This window comes from Corvus hawaiiensis, chromosome 30 (genome assembly GCF_020740725.1).
Source record: "Corvus hawaiiensis isolate bCorHaw1 chromosome 30, bCorHaw1.pri.cur, whole genome shotgun sequence".
Taxonomy (NCBI): Eukaryota; Metazoa; Chordata; class Aves; order Passeriformes; family Corvidae; genus Corvus; species Corvus hawaiiensis.
Window position 1 is genome coordinate 6,525,931 of NC_063242.1, and position 23,848 is coordinate 6,549,778.

At 40.7% G+C, this 23,848-nt stretch overlaps 1 protein-coding gene across 3 annotated transcripts in view; it reads left to right on the top strand.

The window, feature by feature from the left end:
* ZNF516 (zinc finger protein 516) overlaps positions 1-23,848 on the top strand; it is a 100,243-nt gene that overhangs the window by 32,291 nt on the left and 44,104 nt on the right. For all 3 annotated transcript variants that reach the window (XM_048289461.1, XM_048289463.1, XM_048289462.1), the window contains exon 2: positions 10,242-12,263. In XM_048289461.1, coding sequence (XP_048145418.1) covers positions 10,454-12,263 — 1,810 coding nt within the window. In that variant the 5' untranslated portion in view covers positions 10,242-10,453. The remainder of the gene's footprint in view (positions 1-10,241; positions 12,264-23,848) is intronic.

The following is a 23,848-nucleotide window of genomic DNA, read 5'->3' on the forward strand; positions in this document are numbered from 1 at the left end:
TTCCCTTTGTGTTTAAATAAGTATATGAATGAAAAGAGGACACGAGTAGTTATTTCAGTGTGCAAATCAACTCATGCTTTATGGTTATGCCACTTTCATTGTACTGGCTATACCTCTTTGCTTTTCTGTGCTGACAGGGAAGGGCCAATACAAGATTCAGTATATTTCAAAGTTGGATTTATCACATATGTAATGGAAATGGCTTTTAATGATGATAACTGCAGAAAACTCTAAAATGAACTGTTGGAGTAATGCAGCAACAGCTGACTTCTTTAAAACTTATGCTGAACTTAGGAACTTTTGATCCTTCTTTTAAACTGCTAGCAGTCAGCTGTCTTACTGCTACATGTAAGATAAGCTCATCATCACAAATTACACTTGTGGATGGATTGATCTTCAGGGGTACTGTGTACTTCAGTTTAAAGAAGGTGAAATGAAGGTGTTTCTGAGACACCGGCTGTCCACAGATTGGCCTTTAGCACTGTCCTCTGCCAGTTTGGGACTGGTGGTGTCATGGAGCCAAAGCTGTGTGCGATTTAAGCAGCGCAGTAAGTGCTGAGTCTCAGCTGGTGTAGAGCAAGCTTCAGCTTGGCTGGTGTGGGATCTCTGAAGTGCAGTGTCTTTGCTTGGGCCTGGGCATAGTCTGCATGCTTGAAATTCAGAAATGCTGCAGAGTGTGGAAAAACTGTAGTTGAAAGTCTTAATGAATTACCTGCTTAAGTTCTTAAACGTTTAAGAAAGCTTCCTAAAATAGAGCTTGTCCATGCTGTTTTGTGTTTCACAAGAGCTTACAGTGAAATGCTTTATATATACACACATATACAGACACATACATATCTCTACACACACACACACACACAAAAAACTAGCCCAACATCTGCAAATGTGTGTTTTGTGAGTTTTGTGTTCCTTCCCAGTGCTAAGCAATGCTATCTCAGAAGGTAATGTTTAAGAGAATGCTTCTATGGTTTATTGCATATGATTATTCCTCCTTGTATTTCAGGGCACAGTCCCTCTGCCCTTTCTGTCCCACTCCTTCTCCCCTCCCCCCAATTTTTTTTTGTTTTTTTTTTCAATGCACTCTTCTTGCTTTTGTTTCACTGCTTTACAATTCCTTTATAATACTTTGGAAGGGGAATAAGTAAGCAAACAACTTGGTGGTGTTACTTCAGAAATAATTTTTGTTACAGTAAGAAATTAGTAGTTCATCAAAGCACAGTTCTGTAATTCTAAGTCTGTTAATGGGTTAACGCTTGGCAACACTTCTGTTTGTAAGGTAATGATTTTACTGTTGTAGTTTGAGCTGTAGGATATATTAGGTATAAGCGAAATTAATTTATTACCTTGAATTTCTGAATTCTTCACACAGCTTATCTTGCAGCAGTGGCCTATAGAAATAATATTTACTTTGCATTGACCTGGTGAACACATAACTGTGGCTAGTAAACTTGTTTGGTATTAAACATACAGCTTTATGCATTGAGGTCTGCTATGGACAAGTTGTTACAGCACTGCATGAATCTACTAAAGCACTGAAGTTTGTTCCTTACTGGTGTAATTGTTAGTTGTGGCAGAGTAGAATATGGGCTCTTAGGGCAAGGTTGCTTTGTGTAACTTTTGCTGGGGTAGGAAATGAACAATTCAAAATGTTTACCTTCAATTATGCTCATGTTTTTCTTGCATTCAGGTCTTGATGTACACAGCACAAAGACATTCCAGTTTTAGTTAGCGGTACAGCTTCTGAATTGATACAAATTGATTTCATGGCACTGTGTGCAGTTATGGCAGCTGAGGATGTGGTTTGTGTGTAGCTTGCATTGATGGGGCAGAGGAAAGAGGCAGTGAGAAGGGGAGGGTATGTGTCTGTGTGTGCCATGTCCTGCACTCCTGCATTTTCTGCCAGCTGGTGATCCAGTCCCTGTTCTTCTATACAGATAATGTAAAAATTGCAAAAACCCTAAGTATTTCCTTGTTGTGACACTGCAAATAAAAACAGATACTTTAAAATTTTTTACTGTTGTAAGATACAAACTGAGCTTGGAACAGAGCATATTGACAGAAAAATACCCCGCCCGTAGAGCTTGAAATCAGCCCCCACACTGGAGATTTAAAATGGCCATGTTACAACCCTGTGTAAATTGGTCTGCAGTGGAAACCCTAACAAGATCATTAAATATAAAAGCACTATTGGATGCTGGGAAAATACTGTGCTGCCCATATATATATGCATCTCCATAGACATGCATGAATAGACAGCATCAATGCCATCGATTTGAATAAGGAGGTAATACACAGTATTGAGGTGACTCTGCTTGTAACTGAACTTATTTTTTTGTTTGAAACTATCAGGACTGTAAATGTTTCTTCAATGTTTAAATCTTAGGCTTCGGGAATAATCAGCCACTGAAGTTAACGCCATTGGTGGGTGTGGCCAAATAGGAAGACATTACTGTTATACTGAAGTAAAATGGAGGGGGTTTTTTTGTTGTTGGGGTTTTTTAAGTGGGGGTTTTTTTTTTTTGAACCTAAGTTCAAACCTAAATTGAACCTAAGTTGATGCTTATTTTCAGAATTAATGATACTGTTACAGCATGTCAAAATAAGAGCTTTTGACTTGCCGGTATATATCATTAACGGCCCTAGGAAAAGAAAAATCACATCTGCACTAGTGCAGTTCTTGGCTTTTCTAGGGCTGATCAATAATCGCATTGTGCATTCATTCCCGCTAGCCCCCCACCCTGCGAGGTCAACTTTAACTACTAGTCTTTACATTTCAGAAAAAGGACATAGACTGCCTTATGCATTAGTAATATCAGTCTCAGTGTTTCCTTTGGGTCTAATTTACTGTTACCCATCAAAAAAATCGGTAACTTTTCTTTTTTTTAATTTAGGTTCTTTATCTGTAATTTTTCGGGAGAGCTTTTCTCTTCTGCCTTCTGGTGCTGCTGTGCTGAGAGGTCTGAGTAGAAAACTGGACTCAGGATGCTGAGGTTTGCTATGGTTGTGTTATTTAAATGGATCCTCTCTTGATTGTATTGTAGCATCTGACAATGACAATGGGAGAACAACGGTTTCAGGGCCTCATGTCTGGATGGTAACACAGCTGCTGCAATAAAGTCTTGTTATGGTTGACCAGTCACATTTGGACAGTTATTTCTAATTAGAAGTTCTTATTTACGTTGCATTAGAAAATAGTTTGAAGCAAGCTGGTAGATGGTTGGGTGAAGTTAGTTCATATTCTCCTCCTCGCCTTGAAAGATTAATGTTGCTTTTTGTTTTGTCCTGCAGCCAGAATAAGTAGCCTTGAAAAAATCTTGCTGTTAAAATAAGCTTTTTTTTTTTTTTTTAAAATAAAATGTAATTGTCTCCAGCAACTGCTGTAAAATAAAGGATTATTGTGGGTAGTTCTGTCAGTGTTAGACATCACCAATAGTTTTAAGTCTTGTGATGGCATTTTGTGATTTCTGCATTGTTGGGTTTTTTTCCATGAAAGTACTAGTGTTACTGATTCCCTTTTATTCATTTCTTCATATTAGGGGGAAATGTAGTTTGTTCATAATGGATTATTGATTGGTCTGCGAACAGCAGAAGCCCCAAGGCCTTGTCATCAATGGTACTTACTCTCCCAATAGTGAATGCATCGCTTCATGCAGCCATTCGCAACTTCAGTCTGTAGAATATAAGCCTGTAATTGTTACTCTTGTGCAGCACAGTTTTTAGGGAGACGAACTCTTCATTGTCATTATGGGATTTTCCCCCTCAATTTGTTCAAAGAATAGTCCCTTTGTTTTGGTAGCAAGATAAAGCTTGTCCTAGATGTTAATGATACATTTCAATTCATTGCTTAGAATACTACAGTGTAACTAGTAAAGTACATTTCTTTGTCTCTCAGAAGACAAACACGCACAGTACACTAAAACACAAAATATGTACTGAGTGGGTGACAGCTCTGTGTTTCTCAACATACCCTGTAGCAGTGAGAAAACAAACTCCCCCCACCCTGCCTTGCTCCTGAACTGATTCCTGAGGACCCACCAAAAAATCTGGGTTACAGAGGTTTTGCTGACTTCATTTTGAGAGCGATCACCTTGTTGCAAATGCATACCTCCAGCTTTTTTCAGCATCAGTGTTTTTACCTTTATTTCATGTATTTGTTCCCGTGCTAAGGGTGGGGCATCAGTTGGGAAAGGCCTGACTCTGCTTTCCTGGCTCCCGCTCGGAAGCCTGCTGCAAAATGTCATTAGCTCATGGAGGGAGAAAGACACAAAAACACATGATGTATTTGGAGAAGCTCAAAATAATATCTCAGGGTTCAGACAGCAAACTTTGAAAACGGGAAGAGCTTCACCAGCTGCGGGGGAAGGCTGGTTGAAAATAATTAGACAAAAAAAGTATTGCAAAATGCTGCCCAAGGATTTTAAAAGCCTGAGTGGAAATAGATTAATAGAAATTTCTTGTTTGTTTTTCCAGAAGCTTTTTATTTTTCTTTTTCAGTCCTGTGTCAGTTTTGGCACGCTTAAACAGACTTCAGGAGGTCTGTTGTCAGGATTGCGACTTCTAATAACTGAATATATTTGGAAAATTTGTCAGTCTTCTTGGGATTTTTTCATAGGGCTTTACTGGGTTAGTTTGGATTACTCTCAAAAAATTCATTCAGAACTGTGCTGCCTTTACCGTTATAGGTTGCAGAGTGCCAGAATTTCCTGCAAATTCAGGTACAGGCTGACTGTTTAAAGATAAACTTGTTCTTCTGTGCTCTGGTGTAGTCTGTGGTCCATAGTCTGGTGATACGGTCTATAAGAGGCATTTAGGTAGGACTGGTGTGTAAATAAGGATGGCAGGATTGAGCCTTTAGTCAGGGTGATGGACTGATGATGCCTGTAGGATCTGGCTGTTCGGAAGAAGCCGTGTCCCCTCCCAAAGTGAAGAGAAGGGTGTGCAGGTAGGGCAAGGCTGGTGTGTGTGGAGGACAGTCTGTAGCCTGGGAAGAAGACATGGAGGGGGAGAAGGGTCTCTGCGGTTCAGTGAGCTTGAAGGCTGGTAGGGCTGCTGTAAAATGTTCTCTGTCTTTTGTCTCCTCTCTTCTGGCCTCTTTGCTCTGAATGGCAAAGCCTGTTAGGCTCTGAGGCAACCTGAGCCTTCTCAAATCAGCAGAGAGCCTCTCTCCAGGTGGCTGTTCTTGAAATACACAACTTCCTCAAATTCACCTCGATATTTACGTGCTATGTCCTATCATTTCATCATCTAGAAGGAATTTCAGTAAGATATTTTTCCACAAGATCATGATTCCCCTTGGCTTTCTTTTTTTTTTTTAAGTCCTTGTTGCTCTTGGCAGAAGAACATGGTGGAGTGATTGCAGTATATGTTCAAACCTCTTGGAGATTAGAAGAGCGATTATTTCTCCAGTGCATTTATCTTTCAGCTGGGACTTGAAATACACCCAGACTGCAAGCAGCTTGTTTTAAAAGATACACTGAGCTATTTGAATAGGTCTATGTAGCTTCCCAAATTGTATTTTCTTCTTTATTACTTACTGAAGAGTTTTCCCTTCTTGCTACTATAGACCATGCAGTATGATTTTTAAAATCATGTTTAATTGAAGAGAAATTTAAAAGAAATGTATGTTTGCTTGTTGTATGTTGGAACAGGAATAATTTTGTATGTTTTTCTCTGTCTGCACTGCACAGCATATTTGTATGTAAGAAATGAATTTGCAATTACTTTTTCAGTGTGGTATCTTTTGAATTCTTCTTTTCTTGATTTATCCCCCCTCACCAATTTTCCTGTGTTGTTTATTTTCAATTTCTCATTTTACTAATTGTTTCCCAAGAGGCACAAAAGGTCCTTAGGGGGCTCTATCCTTCCCTGTGGGCAGTCCTCAGTAACTGGTCCTCTTCCAGAGTATTAAGGTGGGATGAAGAGAAATGTGTATTTCAGAGTTCTCTGACGTTACACGAAGTGCTCTTTCCCTGTACTTCTCTGCATGCTTCACTTCAAAGCTAAATGAGGGTCTTGCAGAAGTTGTGAGGATGATGCAGCCGTGCACCAGAGTACCTGCCAAGCTGCCAGCAGGGACAGGCTACCACAGCCTCACTGGGAAAGCCACAGATGATGATGGAAAAGATGCTGGGGCTCTCTGGTGAGAACAAGTCACTTTGGTCAAATGTGCTTTCTCTGAAAGGAAGCAACTCTGTCTGAGTTAATTTTAAAAAACAGAGAAGTTTTGATGCCTAAATGTTTGAAATAGAGTAGATTCTGACAAGTAGTTGCTTTAAGAGGGTAGGAAGGCTTGTTTTCCCTTCAGGGGCACCAGGGGGATAAAAAAAAGTTTGTTAGTATTTATTCCCATGTGGGTCAAGGCAAAGAATCTAGTGAGGCAATGGTGCAGGAAGAAACCTTATAACTAAAATACTTGGCTGTGCAAAGGCATTTCTCAGCACAACACCCCTCCTGTTTTTGGTTTTTTTTCATGTTTCTTTACCATCTTGCTTTATATACCAAACTTGCATGTAAACAGTGATGATAGCTGTATTTTAAAGGGGCTGAAAATGCCCCTTTATACCGGCCAGCTGCTTCTTACACGAACTGCTGATTCCTTGTTCAACAAAATAGACTGAATCTAGTTCCTGTGCCCCTTAGAGTATCACACCTCTTCCAAGTAGCTGGATGGCATTTGCCATAGACTGCAGCGCCATTAAAACACACAAAATATTTTAAAAGACTACATATTAATTTACAATTTACATTTACTTGTGTTTTCTTATGGATTGCCTCTCTGCTAGTGGGGATTTCTCTGCTGTGACAGTCTGGCAGGAGTCCGCAGGCTGGGTGTGACTGCTGTGCATTCTGTGTGATGAGCCAGTGCTACGGAACTGCTGGGTGAGCTTGGACCCAAGCAGTGAAAGGCTACTGGTTACCACCTGAAATTACTGAGAGGTGAAACACTTTTGGTAGCCTGAGGGTAGCTGGAGATGGCTGCATTCCATGCATGCTGATAGAGAATTATTTCAGAATACTTTAAAATTTGGAATTACTTCAAAATACAGCTATGTTTATCATCACAGCCGGAAAGAAACAGATAACTCTGGCAAAATTTTACTCCTAATGAAAGAGTAACCGGTGTTGCTGGATGTACCATTTGATGTCTTCCATCCATTCTGCCACCTTTGATGTTTAGTAATTAATCCTGAGATAAAAATAATTAAGGCAGAATGTTATTTTCTATTGTTAGGATTCTTTACAGGTATTTTTTTCCTTATTTTGTAAGTTCAGTCCTCTAAATTGAAGCTTTTTTAAAAGTTGTTACTTTATTTGCACTTTCCAATGAACAACGAGCTTTGCTGTTCTGCAGAGACCCCTCTAGAAGAGTTACTTTTAAGTAGCACTCAAATGATATGAGGAGCAAGAAGTGAGCTGTTTATATATTTTTGTTTGTGTCAGTCAAGTTACCAAAGCCTAAGGCTGACCTCTACACACCGTGTAAAGCAAGCTCAGGTTTGGTGAACACCCTTCATCCCCCTAGAGTTTTGTCTGTGGAATATCAGACGTGAATTTTTGTGAGTCTTACATGTGTATGAACTCAAATAATCCAAGTCTAGGAATACTTTATTTCAACTATTAAAGTCACAGATTGCAGTGCACTGGCCAAGATAAAGTAATAAAGATGAAAAAAAATTCTCAGAATATTTTTGTGAAGACGATAACACTTCCATTAAATATTTTAGACTAATAAAATTATTCAGTAGTTCTTTAACTCTGACATTTTTCCCCCTCAGGCCTAATTTAATATGGGACTAGGGGGATCTCCTGTGAGTGGCTAATACCCTTCTTATAAGTAATGCTTTCTTCATAGCCTCATTTTCATAACTAAGTTTCATTAATGAAAATGCTATAAATAATTAAAGTGAAATATGTCAAGACTAAGCTCAGAGAATCTGTGGCCAAGTAAACAAAGGGACTCTGAAGCTTTGGATCTACATGTGCTTGGACTGCTGCATACAGCATTCTTGTCTAAGCTTGGCTCTTAAAGCTCTTTTGAACTTTCAGACAGGAAACACTGCAGAAAGTTGAGTTAAAATGGGCCCTACATTTAAAAATAATAAAAAAAAAAGTAGTTAGACTAAAAACTAGCCTGCCAATAGAAGCAGTGTTCTCACTGGTATAAGCTGTAGAAAATTATGAATGTATAAAACACATGAAGAAAATTGTTCCCAAAGCTTTCTGGTTTTTTTCTGCAATGGTGTGGAACATTTCAGAAGAAGCTGTTGCTTGCATTTAGCATAGTGTACTTGAACAAGGACCTGGTGGGTTTTTTTATGATTTAATGACTTTTAGGTTAAATCTTTGATTATAAGAGTATAGGTTGCTAGTTGGCAGTTTTAGATTGTGGGTCAGATAAATAAGATGTTGTTACTCTAAGTTATTTCATCCACTGATAGGCAGTATAAACTGCACTGGTATTTGCTGTTTGGTGTGTTTGTACCTTCTGGTGCAGCCACAACTTCAGTGGCTCACATCCTTTATTCACCCAGAAAGTTTCTTCTGAGGCTGTCCCTCAGTTTGGTTTTAAATTACTAATTTCAAAGGTTAGTTTAGATACTGTAGTTCGTAAACTTCCTGCTCATATGGACTTCTGAATTTGTGATACCTATTTCTTCTTTTTCTTTATTAATAACAAAATGCTTCATTCAAGAAATGAAATTGCTTTTGTAACTCACCCCTTAAATGTTATTGTCAGCTCTCTGATGAAAAGGTAGTTCGGGTTTGATGCTGTTTGATAACTCCTAACATGCTAAATGGATACTAGATATGCAGAATATCCAACCCAGAAATGAATGCTTTGTAGCAAATAAGAGGGCTAGATTAAATTAAATGTAATGAAGTTCTTCTGTAGCCTGTGACTGAGATGAGAATTGCGACAGTCTTGCCTTGCTTTTTGTTAAGCTTGTGCTGGTGATGTGATTAGACTGTTTATGTACGTATTGAAGAGACTCAGAGGTGAATACAGTGACAAACCTTAAAATTTGCAGCTGTAGATCTGTAGCTCTTGGTTGAATCATAGATGTCAAGTGATGGATGTGGGAATATATGGTCTTGTTAGTGCTCTGCATATTTTTAGCTACATTTTGAGAAGCTGATGTTTTCTTAATGTGGCAATAGATCAGTTCTCTTCATTAGAGAATGCTGTGTTCTTTGATCTTAGTCATGTGGTGTTTGTAGTCCTTAATGAGGATAGGAGGGTGGGAAGATTTTGTTTCACAGTGTAGTAATTGGAAAAGAAACAACCTATGTGGATTTTGATCATTGTTTTTTGCTGTGTACAGGGTGGGGAGTTGCTAGTGTGTTCCATCTTGCACTAAGATACTGACTCTTGAATTTAATCATGAAATACAAAGACATTTAAACTTTTATTAATCTGTTCTGTTAATCAGAGTTTTTTCTTGTTTTTGTTTGTTTATGGTTAAAATTCTGTTTCATTGAGGTGGGTGGTGGTGTCATTTCCTGTGTGTCATGTTGACATAAATCACTCACATTTCAGGTAATTTGATCCATACATTATCACTTTGCTTTGTTAGTTTGAGACTAAAATTTATACTTGGAGGGGTTTTGTAGTTTACTGTCCAGCAGGAAATAACTTAGTTTTCATGAGTGCTTTGTCAGGCTCTGCATTCTTGTTTGCTCTGTAATCAAAGTACTGAGCGTCCTCAGCCTTTGCGCCTGTTCTGTGCCTGCTACTTCAAGCACAGCAGAGCTGTCTGAGACACAAAGTAATGCAGTTGCCAGCAGGAATATGATACTTGCTAAAGTCTCTAGGAAAGCCTTTTATCTTTGGCAAGTAAGTATTTTACATGAAATTACACATGATGGTAAAGCCACAGATTTAAAGTGTAATAACCCCCACAAGAAATGTTTTCCTCATTTAAGGTGTATTTTTAGCCACTTCTGCCTGGTTTTAAAACAAAAAATACTTTTCAAGTTTGCACTTCCTTCAAGACACTGATAGCAGTGTATGGAAATGAGTATTTGCTCTTTTATGGATTTTACTTATTTAGTAATTATGCTTGTCACTGAAGTCTAGAACTTCAACAGAAAGAGAAACTACTGCCTTTTGGTGCAGTAGATTGTCATATGGTGCGCTTCTGAATGCGGAGTGAGTGATGGAAGCTGTTGAATTCAAAACATGAATAGGTTTGAATATATTTAAGAATCTGTACATTTGTATGATTTTGTTCTTGTTTCAGGTGATCTATGCCATCTGCTTACAGAGCACACGGAAATAAATTGGTGCTTTGGACTCTGTGGAGCAGCTGAAAGGAGAAATGCTACCCTGAGAATGAAGCAATAAAACACCTCTCTGCAGAACCGTGTGATTGAAAACGCGGTCCAGCCCTCCTCTGCTGCCAGACATGCTTTTGTCCTCCTGCCCCGCTTACCCTCTGTTGCAGTAATACAGATGGATCATAGCAGAGAAGCAGAAATGGAGTTACGAAGATCCTCCAGCCCTGGCAAGCTAAGCAAGAACGACATGGATGCTGACAAGACCATGTGCCACAGTTGTTGCATCTGTGGTAAAAGTTTTCCTTTTCAGAGCTCCCTGTCGCAGCACATGAGGAAGCACACAGGTGAGAAGCCCTACAAATGCCCTTACTGCGATCACAGAGCTTCCCAAAAGGGCAACCTGAAGATTCACATCCGCAGTCACAGGACAGGCACTTTAAGTCAGGGGCATGAGGCAGAGATGGGAGAGGCGCAGCTGGGGGAGATGGGCGTTTCAGAGGGCCTTGGCGGGTGCACCAGCCCCACTAAAAGTACGTCTGCCTGCAACAAGATCTTGAACGGTACTGCTCAGGTCGATAGCAGCAAGATCTTGTTGAGAAGCAGCAAGAAGGAGGTCACAGAGACAGCACCAGCTGAGGAGGATGGCAAGCTGACCTCTTACAGGTGCACCTTCTGCAAAAACAAATTTGAAAGGAAGAGGGACCTGGAGCAACACCTGGACCAGGTCCACAAACCGTTCAAGTGCAGGTTGTGCAGTTACATGACCCTGAGGGAGGAGACGCTGTTAAACCACATAGAGAAAGACCATATAACAGCTCAGGTCCCCAATGGGGAGGTCTACACTGAGAACTGCAAGAGTGAGCTGAATGCAGGCGAGTTCCCATGTGAAGTCTGCGGTCAGACCTTTAGTCAAACCTGGTTCCTGAAAGCTCACATGAAAAAGCACAGGGGCTCATTTGATCACGGGTGCCATATTTGTGGCAGGAGATTCAAAGAGCCCTGGTTTCTCAAAAACCACATGAAGTCGCATGGCCCCAGGTCCGGGAGCAAAAACAAACCAAAAAATGATTTGGAGCTGATAGCCACTATCAATGATGTGATACAAGAGGAGACAATTGTGACAGGCCTATCTCTGTATGAAGTTTGCACCAAGTGTGGAAATCTGTTTACAAATATGGAAAGCCTGAAAGTGCATAATGCTGTTCACTACCGTGTGCAGCCAGGCAGCACTGGGGATAAAGCTGAGGGCTTGATTGATGGGAGCCTGAGCTCCTCAGTAACCAAGCAGTTTTTCTTGCAGTGTCTGAATCTACGGCCATCTGTAGGGCTGGATAGAGTTACGAGAGGACAGCCTGGGAAAAGAGTAGCTGAGCTGGATCCGGTCAGTAGCTACCAAGCTTGGCAGCTGGCCACCAAAGGAAAAGTAGTAGAGCCCTCAGAGTATGTGAAGTATGTGGGATGGGATGAGGCCCTGGCAGATGCAGACGTGACTTATGACAAGGATAAGAGGGAGTATATCCTTGTGAACCAGGAGAAGCGCAAGCGAGATCAGGACTCACCCAGCAACCCCAAGAAGAAGAGCTGCACCAGTGGGCGCCTGGAGAAAACTGGCAGTGCCCCAGCGGGGGAGAGCTGCCCGCTTGCCCCAGGGGATCTGGACTATCGCCCTGCCTCGCGGCAGAGCCGGCGGGCCACCCAGAACAAGTCCACCGAGTGCTTTGAGTGCGGGAAGATCTTCCGCACGTACCACCAAATGGTGCTGCACTCGCGGGTGCACCGCAAGGAGCGCAGGAGCTGCAGCGAGAGCGGGACAGCCGCCCCGCCGGACCGCTACGGCTCCAGCAGTGAGGAAGGTGACTCGGGGTCCGTCAGTGGGCCCAGCACCCCTGGCTCCGCATCCGCCCCAGAGGACTCGGCCACCTCTGGCTTGGGAGAGGAGGGGGCTGAGGAAAGCTCGGAGGAGGGAGCAGCCAACCCCTTGCTAGGTAAGATCGCTCCTAGCTTTGCGTGGTAATTGTTGCAGGTCCCTGTGTCTCCTGGTCTGGGACACAGCGATGGCCAAAGGGAGAAATACATGAAAGCATGTGAGAGGTTTTAAAGGTCCCGTGCCCGCTGCTTGTCTCAGTGGGGCAGCTAGTTTCTGGTGCAGGTAATAAAAGCGAGATGATGTTTTTGTAATGTGCTGGTGAACTTGTATTTTGGTGAAGGATACCTGAGAAGTATTTTAGTTGCCTATAGCAACACGGTAGGGTAGGGTTGTGTCTTCCCTGGATATCTCGGGGGCTGTTTTTCCACAATTCATGGGTGTCCTCTGCAATGTTCTGCCTGCACTACACAGGTGAAGCCTGCGTAGCGTAGCCCCAAAGCACATAAACTTGTTAATCACCAGCGTGAGAGGAGTCTCTCTCCTCTTCTCCGCTTCACTTCCCAAATTGTGTTTATAACTCCAAAGGCTATAATTAATCTCTCTGGATTAAAGTGGTCCTTTGAGCCCAATGCTACTAAATGGAACAAATTATTCTCCAAATAGCAGCAAAGTAAATATTTAAAAGAACACCATTAAGCACTTTAGTATCTTTTTTTTTTAAATCCTTTATTTTTGTTGTTCACCATGCTTTGTTTATAATACCCTTTTAGAAATGTGAGATTAACCATTCTTTCCTTACTAGCCCTTCTACTGGTTTTTGTTTGTTTTCCGTTTGGTGAACAAAAACGCTTTCCTCTCATTTTCATTCCTTTTGTTGTGAAGAGCATAGTTATCTATAGAGTTAAACTCATTTTCACGACCATCGTGGATGAAGTAATCTGCACCATTGTGGAAGAGGGTGGGTTTCTTCAATTACCTTGCTCTTTCAGGATATTATATAATGTTGTCTTTTCTCCTGACTTCAGACCCCACAGCAACAAAGCAAAATTTTCCAGAACTGTGTATTGTTACATGTTTTTCATAAGTTTTTGAAGCAATGTTGGATATATTAAAATTAATCCAAGAACACCACTTTTTTTAAATGCTTTTTTACCTTTCCATGAAAAAACAACTCCAAGTCGTCTAGTGACGAACTAGATTCTTACAGATTCTTAAATATTTGCAGTATGGTTACTTGCCCATTTAAAAGACTCAGAATCTGGCTTTCCCATCTGCTGTTGAATTCTTGAACACTTAAATTTCTTCACGGGAGTGTGCCTACTTTGTGTGAAAGTCCATCAGCTGCCACCTGAAACACTTCGGTACAGCTGACATGAGGTGTGGTGATAAAATTGCAGCTTTGTCTAGATTTAAATGGGGCTGCCATGATTCACCAGTGGAATGTACAGTGCCATAATCAGAACTGCTGTGGTGGAAAACCATCTCTCTGGAGACGGGCTGAAAACAGCGCAACACTTTTTCGCATGGTGTTCAGATAGGAAAACTGTTCTTACATGCTCTCCATATTAAGCCTTTTATTTTTAACAAGAGAAGTTGTCTCATATCTTTACCTGTTCTGCTTCTTGCCTCAACTCAAGCTTTGAGCCGTTGTTGCAGGAGTGAAAGGGGAGAATTAGAGTCACACTGCAGTTTACTCTCACAGGAATTAAAGTTACTGGCTTAACTGATGCCAGCAACTGGAAACTCACTTCTTTGGGTACCAAACTGGTCCTTGTTTTCTTTAACTATAAAGAAGCAGCAAACTGATGGGCCTGAATAGAGGCACATTTTGGAAAAGGGATATGTTTGCAATGATGGGCCAGGAGGGTGGCTGCTGAATTTTATATTTGCTAACATCACAGCTGAAGAGCTAATCAAGTATTTAATTGGCTACTAAGAAACACTTTATTGCTAGAGAAATGTTACCTATTATTAGAGGTTACTTAACACAAATCACTGTCTCAATGAAGGGAACATTTTTTACAAGTGACAGGGTTTTTTTTTATTTGAAAGAAAGTTTAGGGGTTTTTTGCTTATTTGTTTTGTTATTTTTAAAAGGAGTTTTTGTAGGTCAGTGTTCAGGACTAAAGTTTCCCAATTGTCTCTTTCTGATATGCAAGTTTATTGGCACTGCCCTTATATTGTGTTCTGAGGAACTGAGGTCCTTCTTTCCAGCAAGCTGTAGGATTAATTTTACTCTTTTGCAGATTGCTGCTGTAACTCCAGAGGCTTTTTTTCCCCTCCTCTGTGAGCAGTAACTTAAGGTGTATGGAATATAGGCCAGATTCTGCCCTCATGTATGTGCTTGCAAAAATGAGGTGTTCTGGTATGGCCTTGAAGTGCATTTTGTCCTAGAACTGCTGTAGTTTGCTATCCTTTGCTGCAGCCTTTTTTAGTTCCTCTTCCAGGTGAAGTTTTTCCTTCAAGAATAGAGCTCCAGCCCCATGGACAGGATTCCTCCCCAGTGGAGGCAGGCAAGCAGGGCTCTTGGTTCCTGTTCCTGAAATTATTTCTGCAGTTTTTTACTGCAGTTTTTATTTTTACTCAGGCCATAATCAGGAAAATCTCATGCTACTCATAAGGTTATACAATATCTGTTGTGGTTTTTTTTACTTTCCTATCTTTACTCTTTCCTTCCCCCTTTGACGCATTACTAAGTTACCCTGTGTCAGAAAAGGGCCTTGAGACTGCCAAGTATTGAATGTTGTGACGTTGACTCAGCTGAAAGTATTTCTTTGTGCATTTAATTCTTAATAATCTGAGGAGTGCTGTTGATGCACAGCGTCTCACAGCAGGGAAGCTGGCAGTGCACCTCTGTGGTCACTTAGGGCCAGCAGGTTGTCAGGGCTGAGGGTGGCCAGAGCTGGAGAGTACTGACAGGGCTCACTGGGAGAAGAGCAAGAATTGGGGTTGAGAGCCTCTAGGGTAGGCACTCCTTTGTTCTTAACCCTTCTGTAATTTGCCACTGCTGCCTTTGTCGAGTAACATCATGATTTCTCAGGCACCGGGGGTGTAGTGTTGCAAACTCGGTTTATCAGCTGCCAAGGGTAAGCTAGCTGATTGCAAAGTGTACTTCATCTGGTTGGAGGGAGGGTAGAAATGAGTTTTCTAGAGTTACACATAGTGTACTGTGTGATACCTGTCATGCAGAGATCATGCATGAAGTATCTGTGCTTTGTGTGACAGCCACGTGGGAAGAGGTGGCCCAGAGCGCATTTGCTTTGTTGAGACCAAACTTTGAATATTTTTGGGGTATTCCTGCCCCAGGTGATTCTTCATTTTTATTTATCATTCAAGCCATTGGTGAAACTGTACCTGAATGTTCACCAAGTTGCATCCAAAGCTGTGTGAACCATCTGTAGGTTTTTGCTCAGCTCTTCCCCAGATTCTTGGTTGGGTTTTTTGTGGTTTTCATTTTTCCCTGAAAGGAACCCTAGAGATATGACTGAGAGAGCAGAGAGGGATATATACATGTTGATAAAAGTGAAGGGAAAGCACTATCTTTCTAATCTTCAAGCTTCTCACTTAAAATGTAGTTTTAGATATCTCAAAGTAATTTGGTGGTCAGTGTTTTTAAGGCATGAGCCCCTTCATCGCCATGGTGTGTTTAGCAGTGAAGGTGTTTGGGTTTGTTACATTAGGCTCTGTGTCAGTCCTGAAATGAAGAAGAATAATTTTTGAGGCTGCAACTGCTGTTGTCAGGTGGGAAGATGAAAAAAAGAAGTGGAAAGAATTTAAATACCTCTTGGTTCTTGGCAAGCATGTAGTAAAAGCACAGACCTGTGATAGCCCAATCAGTGAGGGAGTTCCAAAAACATGGTACTTCTTGCGTGTAGGTGTCAGACTGGAGTGGAAGTAAATGTTGAAAGTAATCTAGGAGAGGAAAATAAAGAAAAGAAAAGTAGTGTTACATAGGAATGAAGGAGAGGAATGCTGCTTCTAGTGTGACCATGTCAGGGAAGGACATCAGGGAAAGGATGTAGCACCTCAGAATGCTGCTTCCAGTGAAAACCATCTTGTCTCTTCTATTTCCTTTATCTCCTGCCTCCACTCTCCCTTCTCTTTGCCTTTTTTTTCCCCTTCTGTCAGACTCCTCTGATTTTTTAAATGATTCAGGGAGATCCACTTGTATTGCGCACATGCTGTTTCTACTAAACTGGACATTGCAGGAAGGGCCTGATTGCGAGTGAGGACTGTTTTGCCAGGCTCTGTACCAATACTGCTTTCAGCCCAAGAAGCTCATGGCCTGACTAGGTGAGGTGGACACAAGTCTCTAGACTCTGCAGAATATAAAAAACCCTCAAAACAGTGGTGTGTGGCTGTACTTGGTCTACATCAGGAATCACTGGTGGTGTGGTGGGACTTGCTTAGAACATGAGCACCATGTGGGATGAGTTGGGAATAAGGTGCAGGGTGGAGAGTAAGGAGAATGGGGGAAGGCAGAGAGAAGCAGGACTTCGGTGAAGGGAGCTGTGCCATGTGATGAGGTTTCAGAGGTGATGGGGGCCTGAAGAAAGGTGTGCAATGGCATTGGGGTTCAAACCCTCCAAGGCAGTGTCAGCATGCTGGATGGCTTGCACTGAAGCTGTAAAGGCTCATGATGTGCTGTGCACAGGTGGATAACTCCCAGAGGATTTCTATGTGAAAACCAGAAGGTCTGGACCTCTTCCCTTGTGTTTGTTACATTTCAAAAACTCTTAGAAGAGCATGGCCAGAGACTGGTTGAGTATCTTTATTAGTAAACTGAAGAAGAGACAGCTGCCTGTGAATTGCATACAGGTTATATACAGTCTTGGGGATGTAACACCTGGGATTTATCCCAGGCATGTTATAAGAAAATCCTGTATGTAAACTGGAATGCTTGAATAGAAACATAAGAACATTAGCAAGTTCTGTGGAAGAAGAGTAGGAGAGATTTATGAAGCATAAATTTGGTCTTTGTTTTGCTCAGATACTAATTATAACAAATGCAAGACCTGGGACTTTAATGAAAAGTGTGTAATTTCAGAAGTCATTTGATGTAACATAATTCAAAAGTAAAAGTAGTTTAGAGTTGCTTTAATATTTTAGTTAAGAAGCAAGGCTGTAATTTTGGGGAGGAAAACAACAGTAAGAATAAAACAGCTAAGCAAATGAAACTAGAAAAATAAAAATGTACAGTAATTCCAGAGAACAGAGAAAGATAGTCCTAGTAGATGATTTCTGTTGCTAGCATGAGTGTATGAACAGCTGCCAGTATCCAGTACCAGGACTTCATTGTTCTTACATGAAAAAATGTTTCTCTGTGTGCAAGGGGAGGTCTCTCTATTATCTAAAAAGCAAACATTTTTACTACATATCAAGAATAATTACACTTCAGATACTTCTCATGCCAGACTCTCACTTACTGGAAATCCCACAGTATCATGCTGCTAAAGGCAGTGCTCTTGGGGCATTTTACACCAAATGATACCTTGTTCTATATGTACAGTCTCAAGTATGTTTAAGTTATTTAGTATATTTAGTTTGCTGAAGGAGCATACAATAAACTGGAGAATGTTTCAGTGCTGGACAATTGGTAACTTTTGCCCCAGGCTTCCAAGAAATAAGGTAGTTTCATGAAGGAACAGTGTCTCAGAACGGCGAAGATAAGAGTGTTATGCTGTGATTACACATTCACCAGTTAATTTGGGCATTGCTGAGGGGTGGTTGTTGGAATATAAAACCCTCTCAGCTTTACAACTAAAACTAATTGTTTTGATTCTTAACTCCACTGGGATCAATGGAACTCTGGGACTTGGAAATACAAGCAATTGATGATTCAAATCATAGGGGATGTTGGGCAGAGGCAAGGACACTGTGCTAGCAGTAAGAGATCCATTAAATGTTGGTTGGGAACTTAGCAGAGTTCAGCTGTTCCTTATATCAAATTTGGACTAGATCAGTTACCTAGTTTGTTACCTAGTTTGAACACATCTAATAATACCATTTAGAAATTTCTCTTTCTTATCTGCCTTGCTGTAATGCACGTAGTCCAATCCTGATGCATGTTAGCAAAGCCATATGCAGTGTGGTACTTTCTCATTATCTGGGGTTTCTCTGCAAATCACTGCAGGTTGAACCATCGTTTTTGACCAGTACAGGCCTGTGTGTATCTCCACAGCAGCACTTAGTTCCCTTTTTCCTCCCCTTTGGATTTGTGTACTCTCCTCAGGACTGCAAATGAAATCTCCTATATGAGTATATATATTCCTGTGGTGCTCCCCTCAGCAGTAGTATTTGCTTCTATTTCTCTTTAACTGTGGGTTGATGTTAATGGGAAGAACTATTGAGGAAACAGAACAAAATAGAACTTACGCTGATTGTCCCAAGAAAATGGATAGCAAGAAAAATTCTGGCAGCCAGGATCAATCCAGTGTGTTCTGAGAGGAAGAGAGAAAAGCCATGGGACATCTAAAAAGTGGTTAAAGCCTCCCTTGGCAGGTGCACCTCACACACATGAAGTTGCTTGTCCCGTCTGTATTTTAGGCTGATGATGGGAGCTATGCTTCAAGAAACTCATGCAAAAAGTGTTTGACTGGAGCAGGGCAGCAATGCTTTGGCACAAAGCAGTCTCTGTACCCTTTAATACTATCCATTAACCTGACATCATACCGACTAAGGAACATGTAACCATTGCCTTGTAGGTATCTTAGGTAAATTCCACTGTGCTCCTGATTACCACACTCTGCTCTGCTTTACCAAGGCCTGTTTTACTCAGTCACATGTAATGTGGGTGGCCAGCAAGAGTGTTAAAAAGCAATTCCAGTTCCTCTTGAAATGGTGCATGGGGCATGGTGGTGACGAGCAGATAACACACGGTCAGCTCAAGTCAGAACTAAGGACTGCTGGCTGAATTTGGGATACTTCAGTAGATTAATGACTTCTTGTGACAGAGATTGCCTTTATTGTTGCTCAGAGACAATTTCTTATGCAGCATTTTGAAGTTATTAGACCGACTGTAGCACTGCTTTTATTCCTTGTAAACATTTCAGTAGGGGTTTTAAGTACAGGAGAGCTTTTTGCCTGTCAAAGATACTTCTACTCTATTTAGTTTTAATTGTTGATGTTCCCTTTTTGCAGGTTACCATATGCAATAACAAGCAACACAGTGAGATAGAAGTATTTTTTAGGCAGTTTATTGTAGCTGTCTTTCTGTGATGTGAGCAACCAAAACACAGCTCAGCTTGGAAGAAAAATTGTACAAGATGCTAAGAGAGATAGGTTTACCCAGCCTTTATTTTATCTGTTAGGAAGCAAGGAAGTGAGTGTGGTTTCTTAAAGACAGGTGATAGTAGGATATGCTTTGCCCTGAAGCTTATAGAAGATGCCCAAGATTATTTCTTCATACTACTACTTCCACAGTTTTTGGAAATGTAGTCCCAACAGCTGCTTCAAAGGATTGCTTGTGTCTATGTTTAGTCCTTCCTGAGCTGTCAGTCACCATTCCACGCTTACCATGCACACTAGCATATTAAAAAGAATATATCCAAAGGTGGAAAGCTATTGGCTACTTGGTTTCAGTTTGTGCATTCAAAAATACCCTTTTAAGTCAGTTGCACAGGGACTCCAGTGTTCATAGTAGACTTTTAGCTCTTCTTCAGTAAATACTATAAATGTCTGCACGTAGGGATGTGTGCTTGGGAATCCAGCTGCATAGAACCTCAGTTTTAAAAAACCCCTCACTTCCTGGCACCTACCCTGGCCTTGCTGCCTTGTAAAAGTCAGTTTAGCATCTCTGGTAATTCTTTGTACTGGATGTTTCTATTACATCAAACTATAGCCTGTGAAATACTGCTTTGTGACATTTATAGTCAAAAGATCACATTGTGTAGTGCTTTTATTTTCAAGCAGTTTCCGATCAGTGAGCAAGGACTGCCTTCCCCCCAGCTAGTAAAACAAGATTCAGGCAATGAAAATGGCGATGGTAGTGTTTTAATCTGATTCCCAAATACTTCCATAGCTCCATGACTCTGTTTAGTGGGATTCTACTGATCTGTAAATGACTGCTAATGAGGGGCTTGTGTAAATGTCTTTAATGTTAAATCTTTTTGCTGTTCTTACCATTATGGTTCACCATTTGCCCTCAATCGAGAGTCAGACTTGCTTTTTTAATGCATTAAGTTTGGCAGTAGGCACTCTCGGGGGATGGAGTGGGCTAAATTCTGCAGGAGCTGAAATGTGGGAGAGTCCCAGGGTGGCACAGGGTATAAAAGTAATGTGTGGTTGGGCCTAACATTGATAGATAATTTGTGTTCTGCAGGTGCGTTTTACAAATACAAGTTTTACTAGGTCTCACTTGACTTCACTTTATTACTTTTTAACCCAGTAGTCTCATTCAGGCACTGGATTACTTTACTGTGAAAGGACCTGACTGTGGTACCAGTCACACCAGTAAAAGTCAAGAGCAACTTAGCTGCAGTTAAGGGAACCCTTAACGATGGGAGCATTGATAACTTTTCTTATTCTCAGTTTTCTTTTGATTGCCTACAAGATTTATCATCGGTAAGCCTGTATTTTTTAGGGACATGATAAGCATATAGTGAATTGTATTGAAACTGTGGAGGAAAACTTTCGAGTTTTTCATTATAATTTTCAGTGCCTTAGGCCTTGAATGAGACTTTTGAATGCTTGTACTTGGTGTGTGATTGCTACTGTCCCATATTTGGAACTGACAGCTAGACAATATTTTCAATGCCCTGAATGGATTTGTAAATGTGTAGGGAACTTACTTTCATGGTGAATTTGTTTTTCTTGTTTATAGACAGCATGGGTTTGGACTGGAAAATTGCAGAATACTTTGGCCCTGATACAGCAATAGTTATAACTGCTGGCTTGATTTTAAGCATAAGAGCAGTCAGATTGGAATCATTGTTAACTGCTTTGTTGAGCCACTTGGCACGTAATGGCCTGAGATTAGAGAAGAATAGAGAAATCTTTCTTTTCTGTAGTCAATGCCAGTGTAAATTGCATATCCTGAAATGTACCGTAGCATGCAAACTTTACAGGGGATAAGACTAGGGGAGGAGCAAGTCTCAGAATTGTCTTTTGTGGCTACTCTGTTGATGGGTTTGGTTGCACTTTAGTGATGCTGAGGGCAAAAATCCAACCCTTCATCCTTTTTAAGTGCAGAATCTCTATTGAGAGCGTGTCCATGTGAAAGACACAATAATCATCAATTGAGTACTTTTAACTTTGATTCAGGTGCTTACTTAACATGGATTTAGAGCGTGAGATACTCATCCTTGTACAGGACGCATGGGGGAAGATTTGCCCTCTTTCTTTCAGAACTTTTTTTTCCAGGTTGGTAATCTCAAACCTCAGCTATTACTTCATTATCTCTGTTACTTTAACAGAAAAATAAATAGCCATTAAAATGATTGTTTTTGTGATATCACAGGGATAAAGCGAAAAAGTTTAGTTTTGTTTGGGAGCCAGAAGTTAGGGTTTACTCCAAGTCAGATCTCTTCTTTTTTCCTTTTTTTTTTTTTTTAAAGGATGCAAAATCACAGTTTTTATTTATTTATTTAAAGACTAAAGTTGGGGTTAGTTTTTAATATAAGGCACTCCCAAACCTTGTGTTTCTTTGAGATAACAAATTCATCAGGCAGTTGAAGGCATCAGCTATACCTAACAGCACTTCAGAGGTGTGTGTTATCTTAGGATAGCACATGTCTTGTGATGTCTTATGCTTAAATAGCATTCGAGGCAATCTGTTATCAGCAAAACCTAAATATTTGGTGGGGGCAAAAAAGCATAACCACAACAGAAATATATGGGTTCTTTGGGAAATATGAATCTCAGGTCTAAAGGGCTGTTTTTTTTCTCTCTCTCCTCTCCTCCTGTGAAATATTTTCTGGGTGTTTCGACAGTAGAGGTCATTCACCAGTGTCACGATGGTGAAAGACTGAATGCAATGACTCGGGTTGATAAAGGGGTATAAAAGACTTCATCTCTTCCTATGCCTGCGGTACCCCAAGGTAGTGGAGCAGATGCTGCATTTCCTTGTTGCCTTTTGTATGTTTTGGTAGGTGTGTAGCACTATTGAACCAAAGGTACGTTCAGTTTCCCGTGATTTAACCTTTATTCAGTAGGTAGTAAAGTCTTTTTTTACTAGATAATGAAGCAAACAGATCTGTCTCTTCCCTTAAAAGAGAATTCAGGAAGTACAGCTTACACTGCACATGGAACATATTAATCCTAAACCCCTTATAATACTTTGCAGAAGTTTCTTGTCCTTGCACATGTCTGTATCCACATGCACAGCAATTTCCCAGAAATGTCTTAACCTTAAGTACTGTTGAAGCCTGGAGAAGCCTTAAAAAATACCCAAACACAGAATGACAAGTAATGTTGTAACAGGAAAAAATTAATCCTTACTTGGATTGTTCTGGGACAACAAAATGGGTGCGCATAAGTGAGGATCACTTAGTTGCTACTGTAATGTTAAATATATTGGACAGAGAAGCCTCAGTGCTGTTATTTGTGTGGAAGTAGGGAGTGTTGTGCTTTTATTAGTTTAATACACACAGACATGACACATTAGTTATAATTCAAACAATAGTTTCATTTCGCAAGTTATTAGGATTTTTTATCTTAGGTGTTATCAGCATGCAAGTGTCTTAATATTAAGGCTCATAATGGAAATGAAGTGCTGTGAATTCATAATGAAGTTTTTATGTGCCTAGTAGGATTTTCTGCTCTACTTGGTCAATTATATTAGAGCAAGATTCTGTTAAAAAAATTATATATATATATATATATATATATATATATATATATATATATATATATTCAGTAAGTTGAAACACTGACTTAACCAAGGCATCATGGAAACTACTCTTCATAAAGTATTTCCTCTAATTCCAGTTTTGCAACTTTCTTTGAGGCCTTTAGAAGCCAAAAGGATAGAAACATGATACCTAGGGAGGAAAGAAGGGTTGGAAAGGGCCAAAATCATCACGTAATTAAAAAGTCCATCAAGCAGAAAAAGGTTTGAGAAAGGACAGACAAAAAATTCAGAAAGTGTCTGAGTTTATGTAGCAAATATAGATAAATAGATCTAAATGGTAAAGGGCTGATGTGTTACTATTAGAGGTGCATCCAAATGATGTAAACAACTTCTTCTGGAAGCTCATTGATAGTTCCAAGCAGATCTCTGCTACTGACAGCCCTCCAGAGATCGCTGTTGTAGTGGGGAGTGGGAGCCATGCAAAAGCACGAGCCAGAAATGTGGTTTTCTGCAGTAACTGCCCTATCTGTGAATTTGCTTTCTGACATGCACGTTTGATCTGATGCACGGTATCTAGATCATCTCACAGCATATCCTCTGTAAGATAACCAATCTGTATTTCTTCAGTTGAGGGTCCGAACTGGGAGCGAGCCAAAGTGCCATTTCGTGACATGATGTGTCCCAGTGTTGCTATGGGTGAACAGGGCACTCAGGCTGGGGCTGCCGAGAGCTGGGTGATAGATGGGACCTGGCTGGGGGTATTTTCCTTTGATCCATCTTGTTGCAACCATCGTGTGTTTGTAAGCCAAAGGAAGTGATGGAAGAGTTTGTCTTGGAGGGTCTGGGTTTCAGGCTCTTGTCAGCTGCAAACCATAGGTGGTTTATGTAGGAGTGGGGAGGCTTAGGAGCAGCCT